At 45.8% G+C, this 23,294-nt stretch overlaps 1 protein-coding gene across 1 annotated transcript in view; it reads right to left on the reverse strand.

The window, feature by feature from the left end:
* LOC143986873 (uncharacterized) overlaps positions 1-23,294 on the reverse strand; it is a 207,211-nt gene that overhangs the window by 14,610 nt on the left and 169,307 nt on the right. The window contains exons 21-28 of the mRNA XM_077485280.1: positions 16,316-17,441; positions 14,896-14,983; positions 4,885-4,921; positions 4,184-4,311; positions 3,972-4,095; positions 2,668-2,765; positions 2,380-2,586; positions 2,143-2,281 (exon numbers count right to left, since the gene is read on the reverse strand). Of these exons, the coding sequence (XP_077341406.1) occupies positions 2,143-2,281; positions 2,380-2,586; positions 2,668-2,765; positions 3,972-4,095; positions 4,184-4,311; positions 4,885-4,921; positions 14,896-14,983; positions 16,316-17,441 (1,947 nt within the window). The remainder of the gene's footprint in view (positions 1-2,142; positions 2,282-2,379; positions 2,587-2,667; positions 2,766-3,971; positions 4,096-4,183; positions 4,312-4,884; positions 4,922-14,895; positions 14,984-16,315; positions 17,442-23,294) is intronic.

The raw sequence follows: 23,294 nt of genomic DNA on the forward strand, positions 1-23,294 counted from the left end.
TTTATTTTCCCTTTCCTTCAGTTTCCCCACGGTTCCGATTGTTAGCTATCAGACTGCTCTCTTGTGGGGACCCTTCACCCCCCCCACCCCTCTCCCTCCCTTCCCCCCCTTTCTTTCCCTTCTCTCCCCGCTTCTTCCCCCTCCCCTCTTTATTATAAAAGGAACCTGGAGATCGAAGTTGGTACTCCTGTTGGTTCCTCTTTATATAAGCTACACTGACTCGTATGAAGCTTGCAGACAAAGTTAGTCTTTGATTTGGTTCAAACATTGAAGTAAATGGATAACAACTTGGATGAGAAGATTCCCTACCTAGGATATACTTCTGAGGATATACCAGTATAATTTGTATACCCTGTTTTACTGTGTTCCTGTCTATGATGTGTATTTTGCATTTCCAAGTGTAATGTACAGTTCATTCAATAAACATTACCTGTGTTAAAAAAAAAAAAATACTGTACTGGTGACCCCAAAATAGGGATAAAGCTTTTCCTCAAAACGGAATTTAATAAGACACACGGCCATTTACTAAAACTAGAAGAAAAGCGGTTTAACCTTAAACCGTGTGGAGGTTTATTTACTGTAGTGGTTAGGATGTGGAATTCCCTTCCACAGGCTGTGGTCTTAGCGGGGAGCATTGCTAATTTCAAAAAATGATTAATCTCCTGAACGACCGCAACATACAGGGATATACAATGTAATACTGACATATAATCACACTTGATGGACTGTATTTTTTCAACCTCGCCTTCTATGTAACTATGGCAAAAATGTAAAATCAATAAGAAAAATGAAAAAGGGGGAACACCAACATTGCAGTCAGAATAACTGCGTCTGACAATTAAAAAAAAGGGGCAGGCAGGGGAAAAACATCAAACAAAAAAAAATTGCTATACAGCACTAAATGTTATGTAATGCTGTATTGTATAATGACAATGATGTCCACTCCAACAACACACTGCTAAAGGTTCTTGTGGAAAGAAACCTTTTATGTGTGGGGTGGGACTACGAGCACTGATTGGGCAAAGTCATCATGACTTTGTTCAATTATGGCTCTGACAGTGCTCTGTGACCTGATTGGGCACAGCCTTGCACATAACCAGAGGTCAGGCGCCTTGCTTCATCCAATTAGGGCCACAGAATGCACTGCGCAGTGCATTGTGGGGCATTCGGTGGGGGGACATCACACTGAACGGCGCATAAATTTGGGTGTTTGCTGAATGGGTGAACAGGCAATGTTTGGGCCAAACTTTTGCTTGGTTCGAACTCTTTTTTTTTTTTTTACAATTATTTTATTTATTTCAAGAACAGGTTCGGGTACAAATCACTGGGTACAATCAGTCAGTTAAAGCGTATGCATATCTGGGTATACACAGTCAGTTACGTAATACAGTATCCCAGGGGTGTGCTATGGTTGGAGACAGTGCACGGCCTCCTAAGGACAAGCTAAGATGCTGCCAATCGGGGTTCCTCCAGTGGTCTTAATTCCCCCAGTACTGCTTATCCAATAATGTCATTCCAGTAAGGGTCCCGAACCGGCCCGAGCAGTTTTATAATTTAATGTAGTGAACAAGGAAAAACAGAGAGAAGTTAAAAGGAAGGGGGAGGAGAGTAAGGAAAGAGAGACTAGAAGAAAGACATGTGGGGGGGGGGGGGGGGGGGTAGAGGGGACAGGGTTGCGTGGGAGATGTGTCTAGTGCGAGCTCGCCAAACACAGGCGAGAATCATATCGTACACCGAAGGTACGCTGTATCCGAATGAGTGGTTTGAACTCTTTGCCCAACTCTATACAGACATATCCCTCCAACCGAACTGCTCTATCTTGTTAGACCCGGGCATGGGGCAGAAGACCCAAAGTACATACCCCAGATCCCTACATTGATTTACTCCTATTGGGAAAAAAAATCAACACTTTGCCGCCAGCTGAACCCCGGAATCTCCATAAATCCAGTCTAGATACATAAATTGTGTCTGCAGCACAGAGAAGGAAGATTATTCAAGAGAAATACAGGAATACAGGACGGGGAACACAGCTCAGGAAAGTGACCAGGGAATTATAGGCTGATACCACCTAGTATTTGCCCTACTCTGGACCAATCAGTGAGCAGTATGGGTGGAGGAATGTATTTAGTGTTAATGACCCACCTGTGCTGATCTCTGTAGGAGTGTCCTCCTTTATAATTAGTCTCACTATTCCATCCTCCTCCATAGACGGCTGATCATTCCTCACATATGTCTCTTCTTCTTCTTTAACCTCAACTTTTAAATCTATCAGATCTTCACCCTAAACCAAGAGAATGAGAAAATAACAAATGTAAAATGTAAGCTCAAATAAAAAATCCACACATTGTGTCCATGTTCTAGACGCTCCATCTCACCAACCTTGTAACAGTGAGGGATGGTGTGATCTTCCTGTGTGGAATCCCGGGAATACAGAGGACGGGGACATCTCTCTGGTGGGTTCCTGGTATTTGGTGGCTCCATCATATCCTTGTGTTCTTCTGAAAACTCCTTCATCACTCCATACTCCTCATCCTCCTCTTTATATTCTTCTTTAACATCAATAATATCATCCCCAGGGTTTCCACTCTTTAAATATAAAATTAAATATTCATTGTAACAAACATACTGTATATAAATCATACCTACCAATAATTGTCAATCATTTACCTGATGATGGTGAGGGATGGTGTGATCTTCCTGTGTGGAATCCCGGGAATACAGAGGACGGGGACATCTCTCTGGTGGGTTCCCATTACTGGATCCATCTGTAGGAAACACACACACTGACTGAATACATTGTTTCTATGCGTTTATCAGATGATGGGGGATCTAGGTTAGGGTGACCAGATGTCCCTGGTTTCAGGGGACAGCCCCCGAATTGAGGACACTGTCCCCGGACCAAGTCTGTCCCCGGTTTTGTCCCCAGATTTGACTTCAACAGGAGCTGGGGCAATTTTCGCAGACAGTCGGTGCAGAATCAAAAAAAATCCTACTAGCTTAGGGGGGTGTATTTTTTCCATTATCTGTGTCCCTTTCTGATGATGATGTGCTGGTCAGAGCCAATCAGCGGACTCGCCTTGTGGTCTGCCTATGTAAACAAGGCAATTCGCCATTCTTTCAGTGTGGAAGACATTGCTCCTGTGTTCCTGCAAAGCGGGTACAGGGATCCATGTCTTCCCTTAGTAAAAGCACCTCCCCACAGTGGGAAAACAGTTGTTAGGCACACATTTAACCCATTGATTGCCCTAGAGGTTATCCCCTTCCCAGCCAGTGTCATTAGTACAGTGACAGTACATATTTTTAGCACTGATCACTGTATTAGCGTCACTGGTTCCCGCAAAGTGTCAAAAGTGTCACTAATGCCGTGTACACTGAGCGGAATGTCTGACAGAAAAAGTCCAACAGAATCTTTTCATCGTATATTCCAATCGTGCGTGGGCCTCATCTGACTTTTTTTTTTTTTTGAAAACTGTGACGGACCTAGAAATAGAACATGTTCTAAATATTTACAACTGAACCAATTCCTATCAGGAAAACCGCTCTTCTATATGCTGCTCCAACAGATCAAAAATGACGCATGCTCTGAAGCAATTACGAGACGGAAGCTATTGGCTACTGGCTATTGAACTTCCTTTTTCTAGTCCTGTCGTACGTGTTGTACGTCACCGCTTTCTAGACAGTCGGAATTTGGTGTGATTGTGTGTAGGCAAGACAGTTTCAGTGGAACTCTGTCGTAACTCTGTCAGAAAAACCTTTGGCATTTATTCCGACGGGAAAAACGGTCGTGTGTACGCGGCATTAGTGTCTGATTTGTCCACCGCAATATCGCAGTCCCGCTATGAGTCGCTGATTGCTGCCATTACTAGTAAAAAAAAAAGTATGTCCCCGGATTTCATATTAAAAATCTGGTCACCTTAATCTAGGTGGACCCTCCGTACTGCTCTCTCCTTTACAATAAAGTCTCCTCTTACCCGGGGATGTGAGGGGCGGCTGATTGTCCATCATGACGTCCTTGTAGAGATCCTTGTGTCCTTCTAAATACTCCCACTCCTCCATGGAGAAATAGACAGTGACATCCTGACACCTTATAGGAACCTGACACACACAATGATACAGTCACCATCCAGACACATCCCTTGTCTGTTACTGGATAATGTCCCAGAATTCCCAGAATCCTCCTCACCTCTCCTCCATCATCTCTCTGGTGACTTCTAGAATCTTCTTTGTATTTCTCTATTCTATCAGGGAGGGAGGTGGAGGCAATGTGATGGTCATATGATCTCCAGACTTCACAGGAGGAAAACTCTAGATCTGAACACAAATAGTAAAATCAAATCATATTCCCAGAATCCTCCTCACCTCTCCATTCAGACGTCCATTTTATTAAAGCCCCACATCAGTCTGAAGTATAATTTACCCACACAGGACCCCCACTATGTAGGTAAAACAATTCTGGCATCAATACAACAGTCCTGTTTTGCTTGTGAGGATGCAAAGTGTTTGCCCACATCCTAAGAGCATCGAACAAAAAGAAATGTGCCAGATAGAGAGACATTGGGAAGAGGAGCTGTCAGGTCAGTGTGATGTCATAGCAGTCTCAATTCCCGGCACAAATAAAAGTAGTATAATCCATTAGTGTAAACTGATGAGGGGAGAAGATGATTGGTGGGAAAGGTGGCACATCTCCAAAATACAGAGAATGTTCCGGCCCCACAAGTGGGAAATGTTCTGCCCCCTGAAGGGGTTAATCTAGGTTTCCACACTATATATGTGTGTATCGTCATCTGCTGGAGATAAAAGACATCACAGTGACTATGGAGGAAGAGGACAGACATGACGGGGGGGGGGGTTACTGGGTGTAAATAGAAAATAAGATCTTATTACCTCCTCTACTGCCACTTGATAATGCCTCCCGACTCACCTCTCACCTGGATCTTCCTGTCTGTACCTGACATCACTTCCTGTCTATCTTCCATAGAGATCCTGTCTGGGTAGATGTGAGATCACCATCTTGTGGAGATCAGAGGAACTGCAGCTCCGAGAAACGTCTCGTAGTGTGAACACGGCCTTGTACTGTATATCCTTATACCCTGTTTCCCCCCAAAATAAGACCTAGCGCGATCACGGTGATGGCTGCAATATAAGCCCTACCCCCAAATAAGCCCTAGTTAAAGTCCTTGTAGGTTATAACCTCTCCCTCAGATGTCCTAATCGCCGGGATTGAGGAGGGGCCCGTGTTATTCTTCACCAGTTGTGCCAACATTTTTCCCATACTTTCCCCTTCAGCAAAGGAGACTTGCCTTTGGAGCATATGTTGTATCTCCGCTTTCTTCAGGGTTATGAGCCTAAATTCTTCTTGTTTGTCTAACCAGATTTTTTTTTTACCCTGGATGGGGTCACTAATAAAATCTCTTTCAGCCTCTAACACTTCTCTCCCTATTCTTACCTCCTGCTCCCTAGACTTTCTATTTATTTTTGCTATTGATTGGATCAGAAGACCCCTCAGAAAGGCTTTCAGAGTATCCCATAGGATCCCTGACCTTACTGTACCCCGATTATTTTTTAGAAATTCTTTTAGTTCCCACTGAATTCTCTCAGGGCGTTCTTCTGTCCCTTTTTTTATTAGTTCCAACCAAAGCGGGTTCAGTTTCCACGCCATCTGTACCCTTCGTTCCCTCATTTTTAATGCTACTATCACTGGGGAATGATCTGAAATACCCCTGGACTGGTATTCAATCTTTTCCACCATTTGTAGAGCCAGGTCGTTCCCCAGTATCATATCAATCCTGGATAATGTAGAATGCGCTGCCGAATGACAACTATACTGCCGGACTTCCGGATTCCCAGTTCTCCATAGATCCAGTAGTCCTGCCTCTTCCAGGTACTGACCCATTCTCCCCTGCCCAGCCGGTTCCACCAGTATTTTTTCTGGGAATCTATCAATTTTAATATCTAAAACCGTATTGAAATCCCCTACTATTATTATAGGTACACCATCTATCCCAACTAGGAAGTCCTGTAATTTAAAAAGCACTTCCATTCTAAATGGTGGGGGGATATATATATTTGCCAACATACATTCTCTATTTTCAATTAAACAGTGTAAGAAAATGTATCTACCCTTTTCATCAAGGCTAACCCGCTTACATACAAAATTCACCCCCGCTCTTACCAAAACACTCACCCCTCTACTATATGTCGAGTAAACAGAATGGTATTGAAATTGATATTTTCTACTCTGCAGCCGGTATATTGTGTCTCTATTTAAATGGGTCTCCTGCAGGCATAACAACCCTACACCATATCCCTCCAACATGGATAGCACAGCTTTTTGTTTCACCTGCGTCCCCAGGCCCCTCACATTCCAGGAGCCTACCTTAATTTTTCCATCCTGCATTAACAAAAATAGATGGGAAGGCGAAATAGAGCCGGGAGGAGAGAGAACGGAATGAACAGTCTAATGAAAACACTACTGGGATCCACTTGTACCCCAGTACCCTCCACCTCCCCCCTACCTTCTTAATTAGATTATACCAAACTCCCCCATTATTAAACCCCAGTATAATGATAAATTTACTAATCATCACCATTATTTCATATATTATGTGTCTCTTAACGTGAATTATACTATATAGTTGTTTATTACAATTTTTCCCCGTGAAACCAACAGATTTTCCTTGTTTTTTACCACCCCAGATTTTACCACCCCAAACTTTGTATCCTTTCTTTGTTTGAATTATCTCCTGAACTCCGTTTAGTGCCACCATATATTTTTTCCCCCCCTCAACCTCCCCCATATTCTTCCCTCCCCTCCCATTCTAGCTCCCTCCCCCACCTTCCCAGGTTTTACCCTAGGGGCTATTAGTGACCTTATAAGTATTTGGAGGATACTATAAAAAACTATATACTGCACAGAAAGTGGGGATTGATGAGCAGATGGAAACATTTTTAGGCCACCTAGAGGTACCATGTTTGACACAAGAAGAAAGAGAAGAATTGGAAGCCCCAATAACGTTGAAGGAACTTCAGGAAGCAGTTGCGAGTATGCCAAATCAGAAATCGCCTGGGCCGGATGGGCTACCGATTGAAGTATATAAAAACTTTGGCGAGATACTGCTTCCTGAACTTCTGGAGACGTTAAGAGGAGCATATGGGGAGGGTAAATTGCCACCATCAATGATGGAGGCAGTTATAATTTTGTTGTACAAAGAAGGAAAGGACTCATTAGATGTAGCAGCATATAGACCAATCTCTCTCCTGTGCACTGATACAAAGATACTGGCCAAGGTTTTAGCGACTAGGCTTAATCGAGTTATAGCAAGATTAGTCCATATGGACCAAACAGGGTTCATAGCCAATAGGTCAACTAGTGTAAATATTAGAAGAGCTTTCTTGAATCTACAGATCCCAACGGATAATGATACCCCGGGGGCAGTTGTGGCATTGGACGTAATGAAAGCATTCGATAGCGTAGAATGGGGATATATATGGAAAATCTTGGAGAAATTCGGCCTAGGTCCCTTTTTCATAGGCTGGATTAGGATGTTATACGATAAACCTAGCGCGAGACTAAAAATGAATAACGAGTTCTCTGATAAAATAGAGTTGGGGAGAGGGACGAGGCAGGGGTGCCCATTGTCGCCCCTGCTCTTCGCACTAGCTATAGAGCCTTTGGCCTGTGCAATCAGAGCAAACCGGGAAATAGTTGGATTTTTGAGAAAAACGGGGGAGGAAAAAATCTCTCTTTATGCAGACGATATCCTGCTGTTCCTCTGGGATATGAGGTGCTCATTGTCAAAAGCAATAGGATTGGTGCAAGGGTTTGGAGGCTTTACAGGACTGGAGATTAATTGGGAAAAGTCAGAATGTCTTCCGTTAGACCCAACTGGTCAGCAAACAGCCCTGGGAATCCCCCAAATGTCAACGGTGGATAGGCTGAAATATCTGGGAGTAACTTTGACAAAGGATCCTAAGCAATATATAAATTATAATTTAGTCCCATTATTGGTTAAGTTTAAACAAAAAATTGCTATATGGAAGCGAATGCCTCTCTCGGTGGCTGGCAGATGTAATCTGATAAAAATGATCTGGATGCCCCAACTTTTATACATATTGCATAATACCCCAATATGGATTAATAGAAGTTGGTTTAATAAGATCGAGATGCTGTTTAGGGAATTAATATGGAAGGGAGGGCAGGCCAGATTGAGATTGCGGACGCTCCAGCTACCGGGAGAGGAAGGTGGATTCGCAGTCCCCTACCCGGAGTGCTATTTTTGGTCGTCCCAATTACAACAGTTGGGGGGAATTGAAGAGGTGGATGGTGGAACCCCAAATGGGAGATTAGTATTAATAGGCTCCCCGCATAGAACGTTGATTGAGACCTTGGAAGCGGACTCATTCCAGTGTAGATGTCCTACAGTAAAAATGATGCTAAAGCTATGGGATATAGTTAAAAAAAAAAATGGGATATAGGGAAATAACAAAGTTTACACCCCTCTGGAACAATAAGAAGCTACAAGAAATATGGCGGGTTGGAAAAATTTTAGAATGGGAAAAATGTGGTATTGTAAGGTTGAATCAGCTATATGGAGGCAGGGGTATTAAATCTTTTGAGCAATTACAAAAAGAATTTAAGATACCACAAAACTCATTTTATGCTTATTTACAAGTAAGGCACGCTTTAAAGACCCAGTTTGGAAACTTAGTATTAACATGGGAAGAACTGCCCTTGTTACATCTAGTAGCACAAGTTGGACCCACTAAAGGATTAATATCTAAATTCTATGCCCAGTTGGGTGAACAGATTAATTGTGAGAGGAAAGGGAGGGTCGAGAAGGGGAAATGGGAGCAAGACATAGGTAATATAACACGAGCGCAATGGAAAAACATCCTAGAGGCATGCCCAAAGGTCTCAGTTTCTCCCCCCCATAAGATTTCCCACTTGATGGTAATTAATAGAGCATACTATACCCCCCAGAGATTATTTAGATTCGGTAAGAGAGCAGATGACTGCTGCCCCAGGTGCGGGGGGACAGGAAACTTAATACATATGCTCTGGAAATGTCCCAAATTATTTAGATATTGGGAAGGAGTGGTAGAGATACTAAGTAGAGTCTTTGGGACGGCGATAGAATCAAACCCCATAGTGTGTATCTTAGGATATAGAGATGAGAAAGCAGAGAGAAAGGGAGTAACTATTGTAATTCTAAGATGCCTATTCCAAGCTAGAAGAATGATTGCTAGGAGATGGCAATCAAATTTAGCTCCTACAGTAGAGGATTGGGTGAGGGCTGTAAATGAATATCTATGTAAGGAGAGAGCAGTATATGCAAAACGAAATAATTTAAAAGAATTTAGCAGAAACTGGCGAGATTGGATAGTGGAGATGCATACCCCAGTCTAAAACACAATAGGGGAAGGGAGTAGAGTAGGGGGGGGGATGGGTACTGGGTGGGACCAGGGTAGAGTGTACTAAAGGTATTGGAATTATTGAATTATTATAACACATTTATGTTATATTGAAGGATAAAAGCACAAAATATATACACTGGAGGGGAGGGGAGGGGGGGTTGTAAAGATAGAAAGGGAGGGAAGGAGGGGGGGGGTATATTAACAGGAAAATGTTGGAAGTGTAAAAAAAGCTGAGGAGGGATAAAGGGGTTATTGTACTGTCTAGATTTTGTCTTTATTTCTTTTTTGATGTATGGATGTATTTTTATGGCCCTCCCCTTCCTTGAATTTTAAAACTCAGACTCCTGAAAGGAAGGAATACGCACCGAATTGCTGGTAATGTTATATTAAAATGGTGTTTGTATATTGTGAAAAATGTAATAAAGATTAAATTGAAAGAAAAAAAAAAAGTCCTTGTAGGTCTTATTTTCAGGGTAGGGCTTATTTTCGGAGAAGCAGGGTAGGGCTTATTTGGGGGTAGGGCTTATATTGCAGCCATCACCGACAATCACACTAGGTCTTATTTTCGGGGAAACAAGGTAGTCGGGTCATCTCCACTCCCTCCAAGCGGGATAGAATAGATAGATATGTAGCGCTGGTACTCCTGAAGAGCACACGCTATGTTTTGTAAATTTAGTTATTCCTAAGACCATAGTTGGGTCTTATGCCGCGTACACACGATCGGAATTCCGGACAGAAAAAGACAGATGAGAGCTTTTCATCGGAAAATGCGACCATGTGTATGCTCCATCGGAAATTTAGCTGTCCGAATTTCCGCATGTGCTCAATTTTCCCGACAGAAAAACTTTCTATCGGTAATTCCGGTTGTGTGTATGCAATTCCGACATGCCAAAAATCACACATGCTCAGATTCAACTACGAGACAAGCTATTGGCTACTGGCTATTGAACTTCCTTTTTCTAGTCACATCATACGTGTTGTACATCACCACGTTATAAATGATCAAAATTTGATGTGACCGTGTGTAGGCAAGACAGCTTGAGCCGAATTCCGTCAGGAAAACCATCAGGGCTTTTTCCGACGAGAATTCCGATCGTGTGTACACGGCATTAGGGTTAAATTATGTAAATCAGTGGTGTATGTATCATCTCTGACAGGCATCTGAACGCAGTCTGGTTGGATGCATTGGGTATCAATCTCTCTCTCTCTGAGCCAATCAGTGGGTGCATTGTCTCGCTGTGTATTCCGGGAGAGGGTACTTCAGGTGCTGAGATCACGTGGTTCTGGGTTTCGGTCTAGAAGTATGTTCTGACTCCATGGTCCTGGTCCTCCTGACCAGCCGCCAGAGGCCCTCATGGCCTGGGGTGCTGATCCATCCATTTCCAAGTCTCGGGACTGGCTAGTCCGAGGCACAGTAACTGGAAGGAGGATTTCAAGGTAGTCCGGTGCCGTCTCAGATTTGGAGAGGCCCAGCAACTCAAAACTCAACCAGGGGAGGACTCTTCAGAAGAGGGCCATGCACGAGGCTGGCTGCTCGGTAAGAGCCTGGAAGCTGAGATGAAAGGACACCAAGTAAATACGCATTCTTACGGTATCGCCGGACCGGCTGCAAGATACTGGTACTGTAAGAAAGTTCCTAACTTCATCTTTCGGTTATACCTAAGTTTCTGTGCTAACTTAAAGTTCTACAATCAAGTCTGTGGCAGAGAGTTTGTTAAGCTTGAATCACCTGTCGGCTGCTAAATCCACAAACAGGGATTTATCTGGTAGTTAAAATATCCAGTTGCGAATGGCTATTCCCTGGATTATCTAGAGAGACAGTTCAAGTGTCAGCAGTTTCCAAAGGTACCTGAGCTTTACTACCCAATACCCTTTATTCCCGACTGAGAGACTGTGTTCTGTTCAACGTTTCATGCAAATAAAAATTCCTAAAAAGGGATTCAAGTGTCGGTCTCTGCAGTTATTGGGCCATCAACCTCGGGAACCCCTAAACAAGAACCACGAGGTGCAGAAGATAAATGGTAAGCCCAGCAATACCAGCCGCTCCTTCGGGGATCAGTGCTACAGATATATGACTGCCTAGTCCAGCCTTTCTCATCCAGGGTTCCTCCAAAGCTATTTGGAGCCACTTATTAGGAGGATTGAGCGGTCCTATTTGTGGGCCATTCTTGAAAAGTTTGGTCTAGCTCGGTCTTTGGCTAATGGGTCTGGTTGTTGTATACTGCTCCAAGAGTGTCAATTAGGGTCAATGGTCTTCAATCTCCTACTTTTACACTATGGCTGGGCAGTAGGCAGGGGCACCCATTGTCTCTCTTGTTCTTTGCCATTGCCATAGAGCCCTTGACCTGTCTGATATGACCTCCTTCACATGCCCCTGTTCTGATTAAAGGTACTATGGAGGAAAATATATTGTTATATGCTGACAATGTTCTTTTGTCCCTAACCAGTATTCATTCATCCAGAACTATGTTGAAACATTTGCCAGGTTTTCTGGGCTTGGTATAAACTGGGAGAAAACTATGCTATTACCTCTGGACTCCCTGTTGGATTCTTTACCATCTAATGTGTCTCATTTTAAAGTGGTTGTAAACCCTTACAAACCACTTTGACCTGCAGGTAAGCCTAGATTAAGGCTTACCTGTAGGTCCAATAAATATCTCCTTAACCTACACGGTTAAGGAGATATTTTACAAAAATAGGGCACCGTTGTCTATAGTGCCTGCACGCCATAGACAATGGAGCAGGTGCACTGGGCATGCCGCAAGTGAAGGCAAACATGCCGTCACTTACGGCTCCCATACGCATGCGCCGGAGTGACGTCATTGCTGCTCCGGCCACTCACAGAGCCGGAACAGCGATACCCGGAAGAAGATGGATGCTTTGTGCTACAGGGGAGAATGGTGACATCGTTGGCTCCTGTATCAGGTAAGTGACACATAATGGGCTACTATACAATGCATAGTAGACCATTGTGCTTTACCTTTGCAGGGAGACAAAGAGGAAGTAAACCCATCGGGGTTTACTTCCTCTTTAACCACTTGCCGTCCGCCCTATAGGCAATTGACAGTGGCAAAGTGGTTTCATAATCCTGATCGGACGTCATATGACGTGATCAGGATTAGGAGCTGCTGCGCGCCCCCGGGGGCGCGCATCGCGGCGATCGTTGTTGCGGGGTGTCAGTCTGACACCCGGCAACTATGATCTCGGTAAAGAGTCTCCGACGGAGACTCTTTACCACGTGATCAGCCGTGTCCAATCACGGCTGATCACAGTCTAAATGGTTAGAGCCGGTGATCTGCTTTTCCTCACTCGCGTCTGTCAGACGCGAGTAGAGGAGAGCCGATCGGCTGCTCCTCTGACAGGGGGGGTCTGTGCTGATCGATTATCAGCACAGCCCCCCCGAGGATGCCCACACTGGACCACCAGGGACGCCACCAGACCACCAGGGAAAAGGTAATCCTCCCTAGACCACCAGGGATGCCAGTCAGCACAATGGATGCCAATCAGTGCCCATAATGGATGCCAATCAGTGCCCACAATGGGCATCACTGATTGGCATGCATTATTGTTTGGCACTGATTGGCATCCATTAGTACAGTATAACACCAATGCTGCCTATGAGTGCCCACCTGTGCCGCCTATCAGTGCCCACCTGTGCCGCCTATCAGTGCCCACATGTGCCGCCTATCAGTGCCCACCTGTGCCGCCTATCAGTGCCCACCCATCCATGCCCATCTGTGCCGCCTATCCATGCCCAACTGTGCCGCCTATCCATGCCCATCTGTGCCGCCCATCCATGCCAATCCGTGCCGCCCATCCATGCCAATCCGTGCCAGCTATCAGTGCCAATTTGTGCCACCTATCAGTGTTCATTCGTGTCGCCCATCCGTGTCGCCCATCAGTGCCGCATATCAGTGCCACATATCAGTGTCCATCAATGCCACCTCATCAGTGCCACTTCATTGGTGCCACATCATTGGTGCCCATCAGTGCCGCCTTATCAGTGCCCATCAGTGTAGCCCCATCAGTGCCCATCAGTGAAGGAGAAAACATACTTATTTACAAAGTTTTGAAACTGAAACAAAAAAAACCATTTTATTTTTCAAATTTTCGGTATTTTTTTATTTGTAGCGCAAAAAATAAAAACCGTAGAGGTGATCAAATACCACCAAAAGAAAGCTCTATTTGTGGGAAAAAAATGATAAAAATTTCAATTGGGTACAGTGTAGCATGACCGCGCAATTGTCATTCAAAGTGCGACAGCACTGAAAGCTCAAAATTGGTCTGGGTAGGAAGGTGTTTAAGTGCCCGGTATTGAAGTGGTTAAGGTAGTGTCTTCCATAAAGAACCTGGGTATAACTATTTCTCCTTCCCCGCAGTCGTATATTTCAGATAACATACTAACACTACTCTCTAGATTTCAAACCCAAAGTAAAAACTGGAATAAGTTGCCGTTATTGGTAGTCGGTGGTATTAATCTAGGTAAGATGATATGAATGCCTCAGTGTTTGTATTTTTTTACATAATGCTTCTGTTTGGCTACCCCTAGGGATTTTTACTAAGATCAATAGTGTATTCAGGTACTTAAAGCAGAAGTAAACCCATCCATGAAACCGTTACCTTTCCGGCACGTCGGTTGTGCTCTCAACCCAACTGTCAAACCATCCAATGGCTGGTGTCATAACCGATCGCATGTGTAGACTTCCCAAACTTTTGACCCTTCAGGGTTTTCAGAGATGGGAAAGATCTGGAATAATTACTCTAATTCAGCTGTATGAGAACGATCTCCCCAAAACCTTTGAAGAGCTGAGTTTTTTTTTTTCAATTTCCTTAATTTCCTTAATTGCTCCATGCCCTACAGGTTAAATTTTCTTCAGTCAAGGTACTTTTTCCTTCTACCCCTAATCTGGATAAAATAATACAAGCAAGGTCAACCAAGGGTCTTACCTCTGTGACATACAAGACATTGTTAGAAAAGTTCTTATTGAACTTCCTCATTTGCTCTAGGGCTGGGTGGGAACAGGATCTTGGCACTATTCCTGAAGAGGTTTGGGATAATATTCTTTGATCTTTGCCTTGTGTCTCTCTTTCTCAATCAGACTAAATCATATTTTCATCCTTCATAGGGTATATAGAACATCTGAATTTTTGGATGCTATAGGTTTGTGATCTGACCCAAACTGTGGAAGGTGTGGTAACACAGGTGCACTGATCCTGTGGAGATGCCCCAAACTCCAGAGATATTGGGCGGAGGTGGTTGGTACTCTTATATACTATTGGATTTTAATATCTTGGTGGAACCACTTACATGCCTACTGGGTTACCATGATTCTTCAATTTATACTCCTCCTATCGTAAATACTATTAGGCTTGCCCTTTTTATGACCCTTAGACAAATTGCCCTTAAGTGGACCTCTCCTTATCCTCCTACCTTATCTGAATTTTTGATCTAAATAGGATTGTTTCCTTTGCAAAACATACGTATTTCTGAAGGAACTCTATGAGGAAATTTGAGAACATCTGGTCACAATGGCTTGAGGCTATGTCTTTGGTAGTGGTGTAGATCAATCTGCACAAATAAGCATCACTCTATAGCTATATAAATTAGGGCTGTTACTGATTAAAATTTTCCTGTTCGGTTAATCGTTTTTTTTTTTTAATCGATTAATCGACTCATTTCGATTAATTATAACGCACATACAGTTTTTACATTTTTTTTTTCTTAAACTTTAAGAAAAACGTAGAAAGTTAGTTTAACTTTAACCGTAATGTCCACATCTCCCCCATACTGTACGGTCCACATTTCCCCACATCTCCCCCCATGCTGTACTGTCCACATCTCCCCCCATGCTGTACTGTCCACATCTCCCCCCATGCTGTACTGTCCACATCTCCCCCCATGCTGTACTGTCCACATCTCCCCACATCTCCCCCATACCTTAATATTCATGATTGTCTGCTCTGTCTGGAATGGACAGCAGGCAGACCCGTCCGTCTTCAGAGTAGACACAAGCAGGCTACTAGCTCAGCTATCTTGCGATGTGGTAGCGAGGCCTGCCCTTTGCTTGTGTTGAAAACAAGCCCTAGGTACTCCATCTCTTGGGAGAGAATAAACTGGCTTTTCTGCTTGTTGATAATCCAGCCAAATGCGGATAGAATTTTCAGCACCACTTCGCCTTGTGCTGTTAACTCTTCGCTTGCACGGGCCACTACCAAGATGTCGTCTAAGTAGTGGAAACATTTTATGCCCCTCAAACGTATAACAGCGATGGTAGCTAGCAAGATCTTTGAAAAGACTCGAGGTGCTGTGCTGATTCCGAAGGGAAGACATTTGAACTGGAAATGATCTTCCCCTACCATGAATCTCAGATATCTTTGGTGATGCCTGTTGATTGGGACATGAAGGTAGGCATCTGCTAAATCGACTGATATTAGCCAGTCCCCTGGTTGCAGAATTGATATAATTGTAAATATCTATTCCATCTTGAATGTCTTGGGATCGATGTAGTGGTTTAGAGATCTTAGGTCTAAGACTGGTCTGAGATCTCCGGACGCTTTGGGCACCAGAAAAATTGGGGACTAAACCCCTGTTCCCTGCTGCTTTAGATGAACCAGCAAGATTGCCTCTTTCTGAAGTAATTCGGTCACATATTCTTGCAAGCACCTTCGTTTCTTCTGATCTTGTGGCCATTCTGTCTGGACAAAGATGTCCGGTGGTTTTTCTCAAAACAATATCTTGTACCCTCGCTTGACTGTTTTCTGGACCCATTGGTCCTTGACCTTCTCCGCCCATACCTACCAAAAGGATGCCAACCTGGCACCCACCTGGGGGTGATGGGCGGTCAACCCGTCAAAAGGACTTCTCCGGTTTCCTAGCGGTCTGAGCGGCCTTAGCCTTCACGTTCCGAAGAAAGGAGCTTTGTGTGCCTCTCCATTGGGGTCTTGTATATTCTCGGCCTGGTCTATATGACCTGGTCTCCTGTGCCCTTCTAAACTCTGATTGGCCTGACCGAGTGGTTTGTTGTCTCCTTTTGGGTCTCTGTGGTAGCAGACCCGACTTCCCTCCAGTACAGTAGCTTGTTTAATAGCTTCCTCCAGGGTGTCCCCAAAAAGCATCTTGCCCTTGTATGGAATGTTACAAAGTGCCTGTTTCGAGGTACTGTCTGCCACCCAATGGCGTAACCATAGGGCCCTTTTCGCCGATACGGAAAACGTCATAATTCTTGCAAGCAGTTTTACTAGGTCTATAGAGGCTTCTGCCAAAAAGGCGGCTGAGAGGTAAAGTTCCTCCATTGCTGAAATGATTCTGGCCGTCTCTACGTCAGACTTCAGGGCCGTCTCCACATTTGTGACCCAGACCTTCAGAGCCCTGGAGATCGAGGTTAGGGCTATGGCCGGGCGACAAGCTGCTCCAGCAGTTAAATAGATCTTCTTTAGATCTGTGTCTGTGCATCTGTCCATCGGGTCTCCGAAGGTTGTAGAATCCTGCAATGGCAGGGACACTTGCCTTGCTAGGCACTGTAAGGCCGCATCTACCCCTGGAGGTGACTCCCAAAAGGCAGCATCTGGGGTGTTAAATGGGTATAATCTTAAAAAGCGATTTTGTATGTTAGCCTTCCTTTCCGGCTTTCTCCATTCCTCATCGAATAATTCGCGGATCTCCATCATGAACGGGAAGGTTGCCCCTTGCCTTTTCAAGTTAGGGAAATATCTTTTAATTTTTACCAGAGGCTGAGTGTCTTGATCCCAGTCTATGGCCTCCTTCATTGCTACAATGTAAGGGTCTATGAGTTGGAAGTCGAACAAATATTCAGATGGTTCATCAGAGTCTGAAGAATCTCCTGAAGATATTTCAAGCCGTGGTGATAAGTCGCGCTTCTGCTTAGATGCGTTCTTGGCTCTAGGCTTAGTCCCAGAGGCACTTACGCCTGGGACCGCCTGCATACTCTCTGTCACCGCCTCTTGAATATAGTCCTTTATCCTACGTGCCTCTGTTTCTCCATCTGTGGCTACATCTCTTATGCATCCTGCGCACAAGAGCTTTCCAGTGGCTGATGGCGTTGAAAAAGCCCAGCAGAGGCCTTCGGTAGGGGACGACCTCTTGTCGCACTTGGTTCTGCCGCCCTAGCTGTCTGAGCATTTTTGCGGGGGTCTATGTCCTGTGCGTGACCCAGACGCATGCGGAGATTTTGAGCGGTGGTGGGACTTTTCCTTCCGCGACTGTCTTTTTTTAGGACTTCTACTCCTATAAAGACAAAACACCTTATTAGGCTGGTGTTGCACTCTTTTGTTTTGTGGCCCCCGTAGACCCCTCCTACCTTTCCGACGATCTTCCTGCACTTTGGGGCTGTAGTGAGCTCATACTACAGCAACAAAGGACAGGATATAGAAAAAAGAAGTCCTATTCTATTGCTTTTTTTTTTTCTACTGGCTCTTTAAAGGAAATAACTTTACCTTAATACTGGATAGTAAACACTGACACAGCCCAGCCACCCCTCCCCCTCTGTGAAGGAAAACTCACCAGTACACTTCTCTCACTAGCTGTGGCAAACAGCACTGGAGCTTCTGGCTCTCCAGGCTTTATAGCCCCACAGCCCCACCCCCCTGTGAGGTCACCATGGACAGAAAACACAGGGGAGGTGGCCGGTGTTCTGGCAGATAGTGTCCTGCCATTATATAGTGTCTGCCCCGTACTGCGTGCAGTACGGGGCAGAAGAAGCTTCGGAAAATCTCAGAAGATGAATGGCGCCTGCGCCGTGAGTGGAGGTGGTAGCCCCACCATCCAAACGGACATAGGGTTGGGAAAATTAGAGGGCCTCGCTGCGCTCGGCTCTTTTATATTCCTACTCTATGTCCACTTGGATGGTGGGGATAGAACCTGGACTCACGGCGCAGGCGCCGTTCATCCTCTGCTATTTTCGGAATCTGCGTGTGCTGTGGACTGTACACAGCGGACACTATCCGATGGGGGACCATATATGATAGGACACCGGCGCAGCTCCTAGGAAGCAGGAAAGGAAAGCACAATACTACAGCAATACCGCAGCCTAAAATGGTAAGCTCTTTAAGTAGGGTGACCAGATGTCCCTGGTTTCAGGGGGCAGTCCCCGGACCAAGTCTGTCCCCGGTTTTGTCCTTGGATTTGACATCAACAGGAGCTGGGGCAATTTTCAAAGACAGTCCGTGCAGAATAAAAAAAAATGAGTTCTGAATTACACGCCCCCCCCCCCCCCCCCGCTCCTACTATCCTACTAGCTTAGGGGGGTGTATTTTTTCCATTTTCTTTGACCCTTTATGATGATGATGTGCTGGTCAGAGCGGATGGACTATTATCTCCTTGCCTTCCCCGGCAGAGTCATTTTCCTCCGCTCCCCACCCAGTGTTACCCGGGGCCCCGAAGAGTGAGACCTGAGAGGCTGTGAGGCAGGTGGCAGAGGCAGCGACGGGCAGAGAGAGGCAGCTGAGCTCAGCTGTCGATGTCCAGCAGCAGGAATAGAGGGGAAGCAGATCCAATCCTGGGGCTGCCAGTGCCTTCAAGGCTTCAACACAAGTGTGCTTTGGGGGTGTCTGTGAATAGACTACATTGCACTGTGTCTGTCTCTCTGGCATAATGGATGGTATCAGAACTCGCAGGCAGCACCACTTATTGGTCATAGCTTAACAAAATCAGCACCCAGCAGCCATTGTATGTGACACAATGTGACAGAGCCAGCCAGAGACATGATAGAGCGCCCTCTGCCTGTGAATTATCATAATGCTGATGATCTTAAAGGGGTTGTAAAGGTAAATGTTTTTTCACCTTAATGCATCTATGCATTAAGGTGAAAAAACATCTGACAGTCCCGGCGCCCCCAGTCCCCCCGTTTTACTTACTTCACCCCTCGAAAGTCCCGCGCTCGTCCCCCGACGTCCTTTCCACCGTTCAGCCTGGCCGCTGATTGGCTGGAGTGGATGGATGGAAAGCAGCACAGCCATTGGCTCGCGCTGCTGTCAATCACATCCACTGAAGCGGAGCGCCGGGGGGGGGGGGCCGTGTGATACAGCGAGCGGCTATAGCCGCCGGCTGTATCACGGGAGCGCGCCCGCTGATGCTTCTCAACATGCGAGGGAGCTCGCATGAACGTGAGAAGCATCTGAGGGAGGAAGCCGAGACAGCCGCCGAGGGACCCCAGAAGAGCAGGTTCGGGGCCACTCTGTGCAAAACGAGCTGCATAGTGGAGGTAAGTATAACATGTTTGTTATTTAAAAAAAAAAAAAAATTCTCTTTACAATCCCTTTAATCAGTTTCCGATCGCCTGATAGCTGATTTACTGCTACAGGGCGGTCGCACTGCGCAAGATCACTTATATACGTGATCCTGCATTTCTGGGTATCAGAGCCAATCATCGGATCCGGCGGACTCGCCTAGTGGTCTGCCTATGTAAAGAAGGCAGTTCGCCATTCTGTCAGTATCGAAGACATTGATCCTGTGTTCCTGCAAAGCAGGTACAGGGATCTATGTCTTCCCTTAGTAGAAGTAGAAGTCTGATGGATTTTTTTTATCGGATATTCCGATCGTGTGTGCCTCATCTGACTTTTTTTCCGAAAATTCTGACGGACCTAGAAATAGAACATGTTCTAAATATTTCCAACAGAACCAATTCCTATTGGGAAAACCACTCATCTGTATGCTGTTCCGACGGACCAAAAACGACGCATGCTCTGAAGCAAGACGGGAAGCTATTGGCTACTGGCTATTGAACTTCCTTTTTCTAGTCCCGTCGTACGTGTTTTACGTCACTGCGTTCTAGACCGTCGGACTTTGGTGTGATCGTGTGTAGCGGAACTCCATAGGAAAAACCTTCAGAGTTTATTCAGACGGGAAAAGCAATCGTGTGTACGCGGCATTAGTGTCCGATTTGACCACCGCAATATCGCAGTCCCGCTACGAGTCGCTGATTGCTGCCATTACTAGTAAAAAAATAAAAAATATGTCCCCGGATTTCATTTTAAAAATCTGGTCACCTTATCTTTAATCCTTAGTATGCCCGCATGGCTCCTGCACATAGAGCGTCAAGTGTGATAAAAGGAACTACCTTTATTGTTCTGGACCTTCCGATCCCAGAAGAGGCTTGAACCTGGGTGGGTAAGTTCGGTAGGGGGGTGTAGTCTAATCCATGAGCATGGTGGCCTGGAGTCTGACCAAAAAAAAGGAACAAGGGTGGTGGAGGAGGGGCTCCCATTTATCAATTAAGAGAAGGCATAGTTGCCAACATTGTAAAAAAAAAAATTCGGGACACTTTTTTGGCAGTAGGCGGAGTTGTGTTATAATTAGGGGGCGGGGGGAAGCAGTTATAGGTGTGGCATAGAAAATGCGGCGCGCAGCAAAATATGGATGCGGTTTATGTAAAGTAGTGGGCGTGGCTTACATGGGGCGTGGCTCAAAGGGGTGTGGTTAGAGTCTGAGATTAATGCGGAGAAAGGAGGGAAAGGAGGGAGGAGAGGGAAAGGAGGGGGGAGAAGGAAAGGAGGGACAGCAGCCCCCCGATCCTACACCACAATAGCAATATGTGTTTTCCAGAGTTTGACAATCAGCAGATAAAATACTCCAAATACCTGGTGTTGGCGCTTCAATCATCCCGGCGCCATGATTGTTATGGTGTCAGGATGATTGAAGCGCATTATTACTATTGTTACATTGTAATATGAAATTAAATCATTCAACTCACCATAATGCAGAATCAGTGGGAGCCATGAGCGCGTCACTAGCCACGTTGCCTGCCACCAGATGCCATCAGGTGTCCCAAGCGGAGTCTGTCCTTACATCAGGTGCCCCATCAGAGGTACCTTCCTCACATCTGTGTCCATCAGCGGAGCTCCTCCTTACATCTGGTGCCCCTATGACATCCAGACAGCGCCCTCTGACATCCAGACTGCCCCCCCCCACATCCACAGACCGCCCCCCCGACATCCAGACTGGCCCCTGACATCCACAGACTGGCCCCCGACATCAACAGACTGGCCCCCACATCCACAGACTGGCCCCCGACATCCACAGACTGGCCCCCGACATCCACAGACTGGCCCCCACATCCACAGACTGGCCCCCGACATCCAGACTGGCCCCCACCATCCACAGACTGGCCCCCACCATCCACAGACTGGCCCCCGACATCCACAGACCGGCCCCTGACATCCACAGACTGGCCCCCGACATCCACAGACTGGCCCCCACATCAACAGACTGGCCCCCACATACACAGACTGGCCCCCACATACACAGACTGCGCCCTCAGACATCCAGACTGGCCCCCCACATCCACAGACTGGCCCCCCCGGCATTCAGACTGGCCCCCGACATCCACAGACTGGCCCCCACATCCGCAGACTGGCCCCCACATCCACAGACTGCGCCCTCTGACATCCAGACTGGCCCCCCCACATCCACAGACCAGCCCCCCAACATCCAGACTGGCCCCCGACATCCAGACTGGCCCCCGACATCCACAGACTGGCCCCCACATTCACAGACTGGCCCCCACATTCACAGACTGGCCCCCACATTCACAGACTGGCCCCCGACATCCACATACTGGCCCCCGACATCCACATACTGGCCCCCACATCCACAGACTGGCCCCCACATACATAGATTGGCCCCCACATACAGTGGTGTGAAAAAGTGTTTGCCCCCTTCCTCATTTCCTGTTCCTTTGCATGTTTGTCACACTTAAGTGTTTCGGAACATCAAACCAATTTAAACAATAGTCAAGGACAACACAAGTAAACACAAAATGCAATTTGTAAATGAAGGTGTTTATTATTAAAGGTGAAAAAAAATCCAAACCATCATGGCCCTGTGTGAAAAAGTGATTGCCCCCCTTGTTAAAACATACTATAACTGTGGTTGTCCACACCTGAGTTCAATTTCTCTAGCCACACCCAGGCCTGATTATTGCCACACCTGTTCACAATCAAGGCATCACTTAAATAGGAGCTGCTTGACACAGTAAGGTCCACCAGAAGATCCTTAAAAGCTACACATCATGCCGAGACCCAAAGAAATTCAGGAACAATTGAGAAAGAAAGTAATTGAGATCTATCAGTCTGGAAAGGGTTATAAAGCCATTTCCAAAGCTTTGGGAATCCAGCGAACCACAGTGAGAGCCATTATCCACAAATGGCGAAGACATGGAACAGTGGTGAACCTTCCCAGCAGTGGCCGCCCGCCCAAAATTACCCCAAGAGAGCGCAGCGACGACTCATCCAAGAGGTCACAAAAGACCCCACAACAACGTCCAAGGAACTGCAGGCCTCACTTGCCTCAGTTAAGGTCAGCGTTCATGCCTCCACCATCAGGAAAAGACTGGGCAAAAATGGCCTGCATGGCAGAGTTCCAAGGAGAAAACCACTGCTGAGCAAAAAGAACATCAAAGCTCGTCTCAATTTCTCCACAACACATCTTGATGATCCCCAAGACTTTTGGGACAACATTCTGTGGACCGATGAGACAAAAGTGGAACTCTTTGGAAGGTGTGTGTCCGAGTATATCTGGCGTAGAAGGAACACTGCATTTCATAAAAAGAACATTATACCAACAGTAAAATATGGTGGTGGTAGTGTGATGGTCTGGGGCTGTTTTGCTGCTTCAGGACCTGGAAGACTTGCCGTGATAAAAGGAACTATGAATTCTGCTGTCTACCAAGAGATCCTTAAGGAGAATGTCCGACCATCTGTTCGTGTACTCAAGCTGAAACGAACTTGGGTTCTGCAGCAGGACAATGATCCTAAACACACCAGCAAGTCCACCACCGAATGGCTGAAGAAAAACAAAATGAAGACTTTGGAGTGGCCTAGCCAAAGTCCTGACCTGAATCCTATTGAGATGTTGTGGTATGACC

The sequence above is a fragment of the Lithobates pipiens genome, unplaced genomic scaffold (genome assembly GCF_037356315.1).
Source record: "Lithobates pipiens isolate NorthernLeopardFrog02 unplaced genomic scaffold, aLitPip1_a1.2 Scaffold_18, whole genome shotgun sequence".
NCBI lineage: Eukaryota > Metazoa > Chordata > Amphibia > Anura > Ranidae > Lithobates > Lithobates pipiens.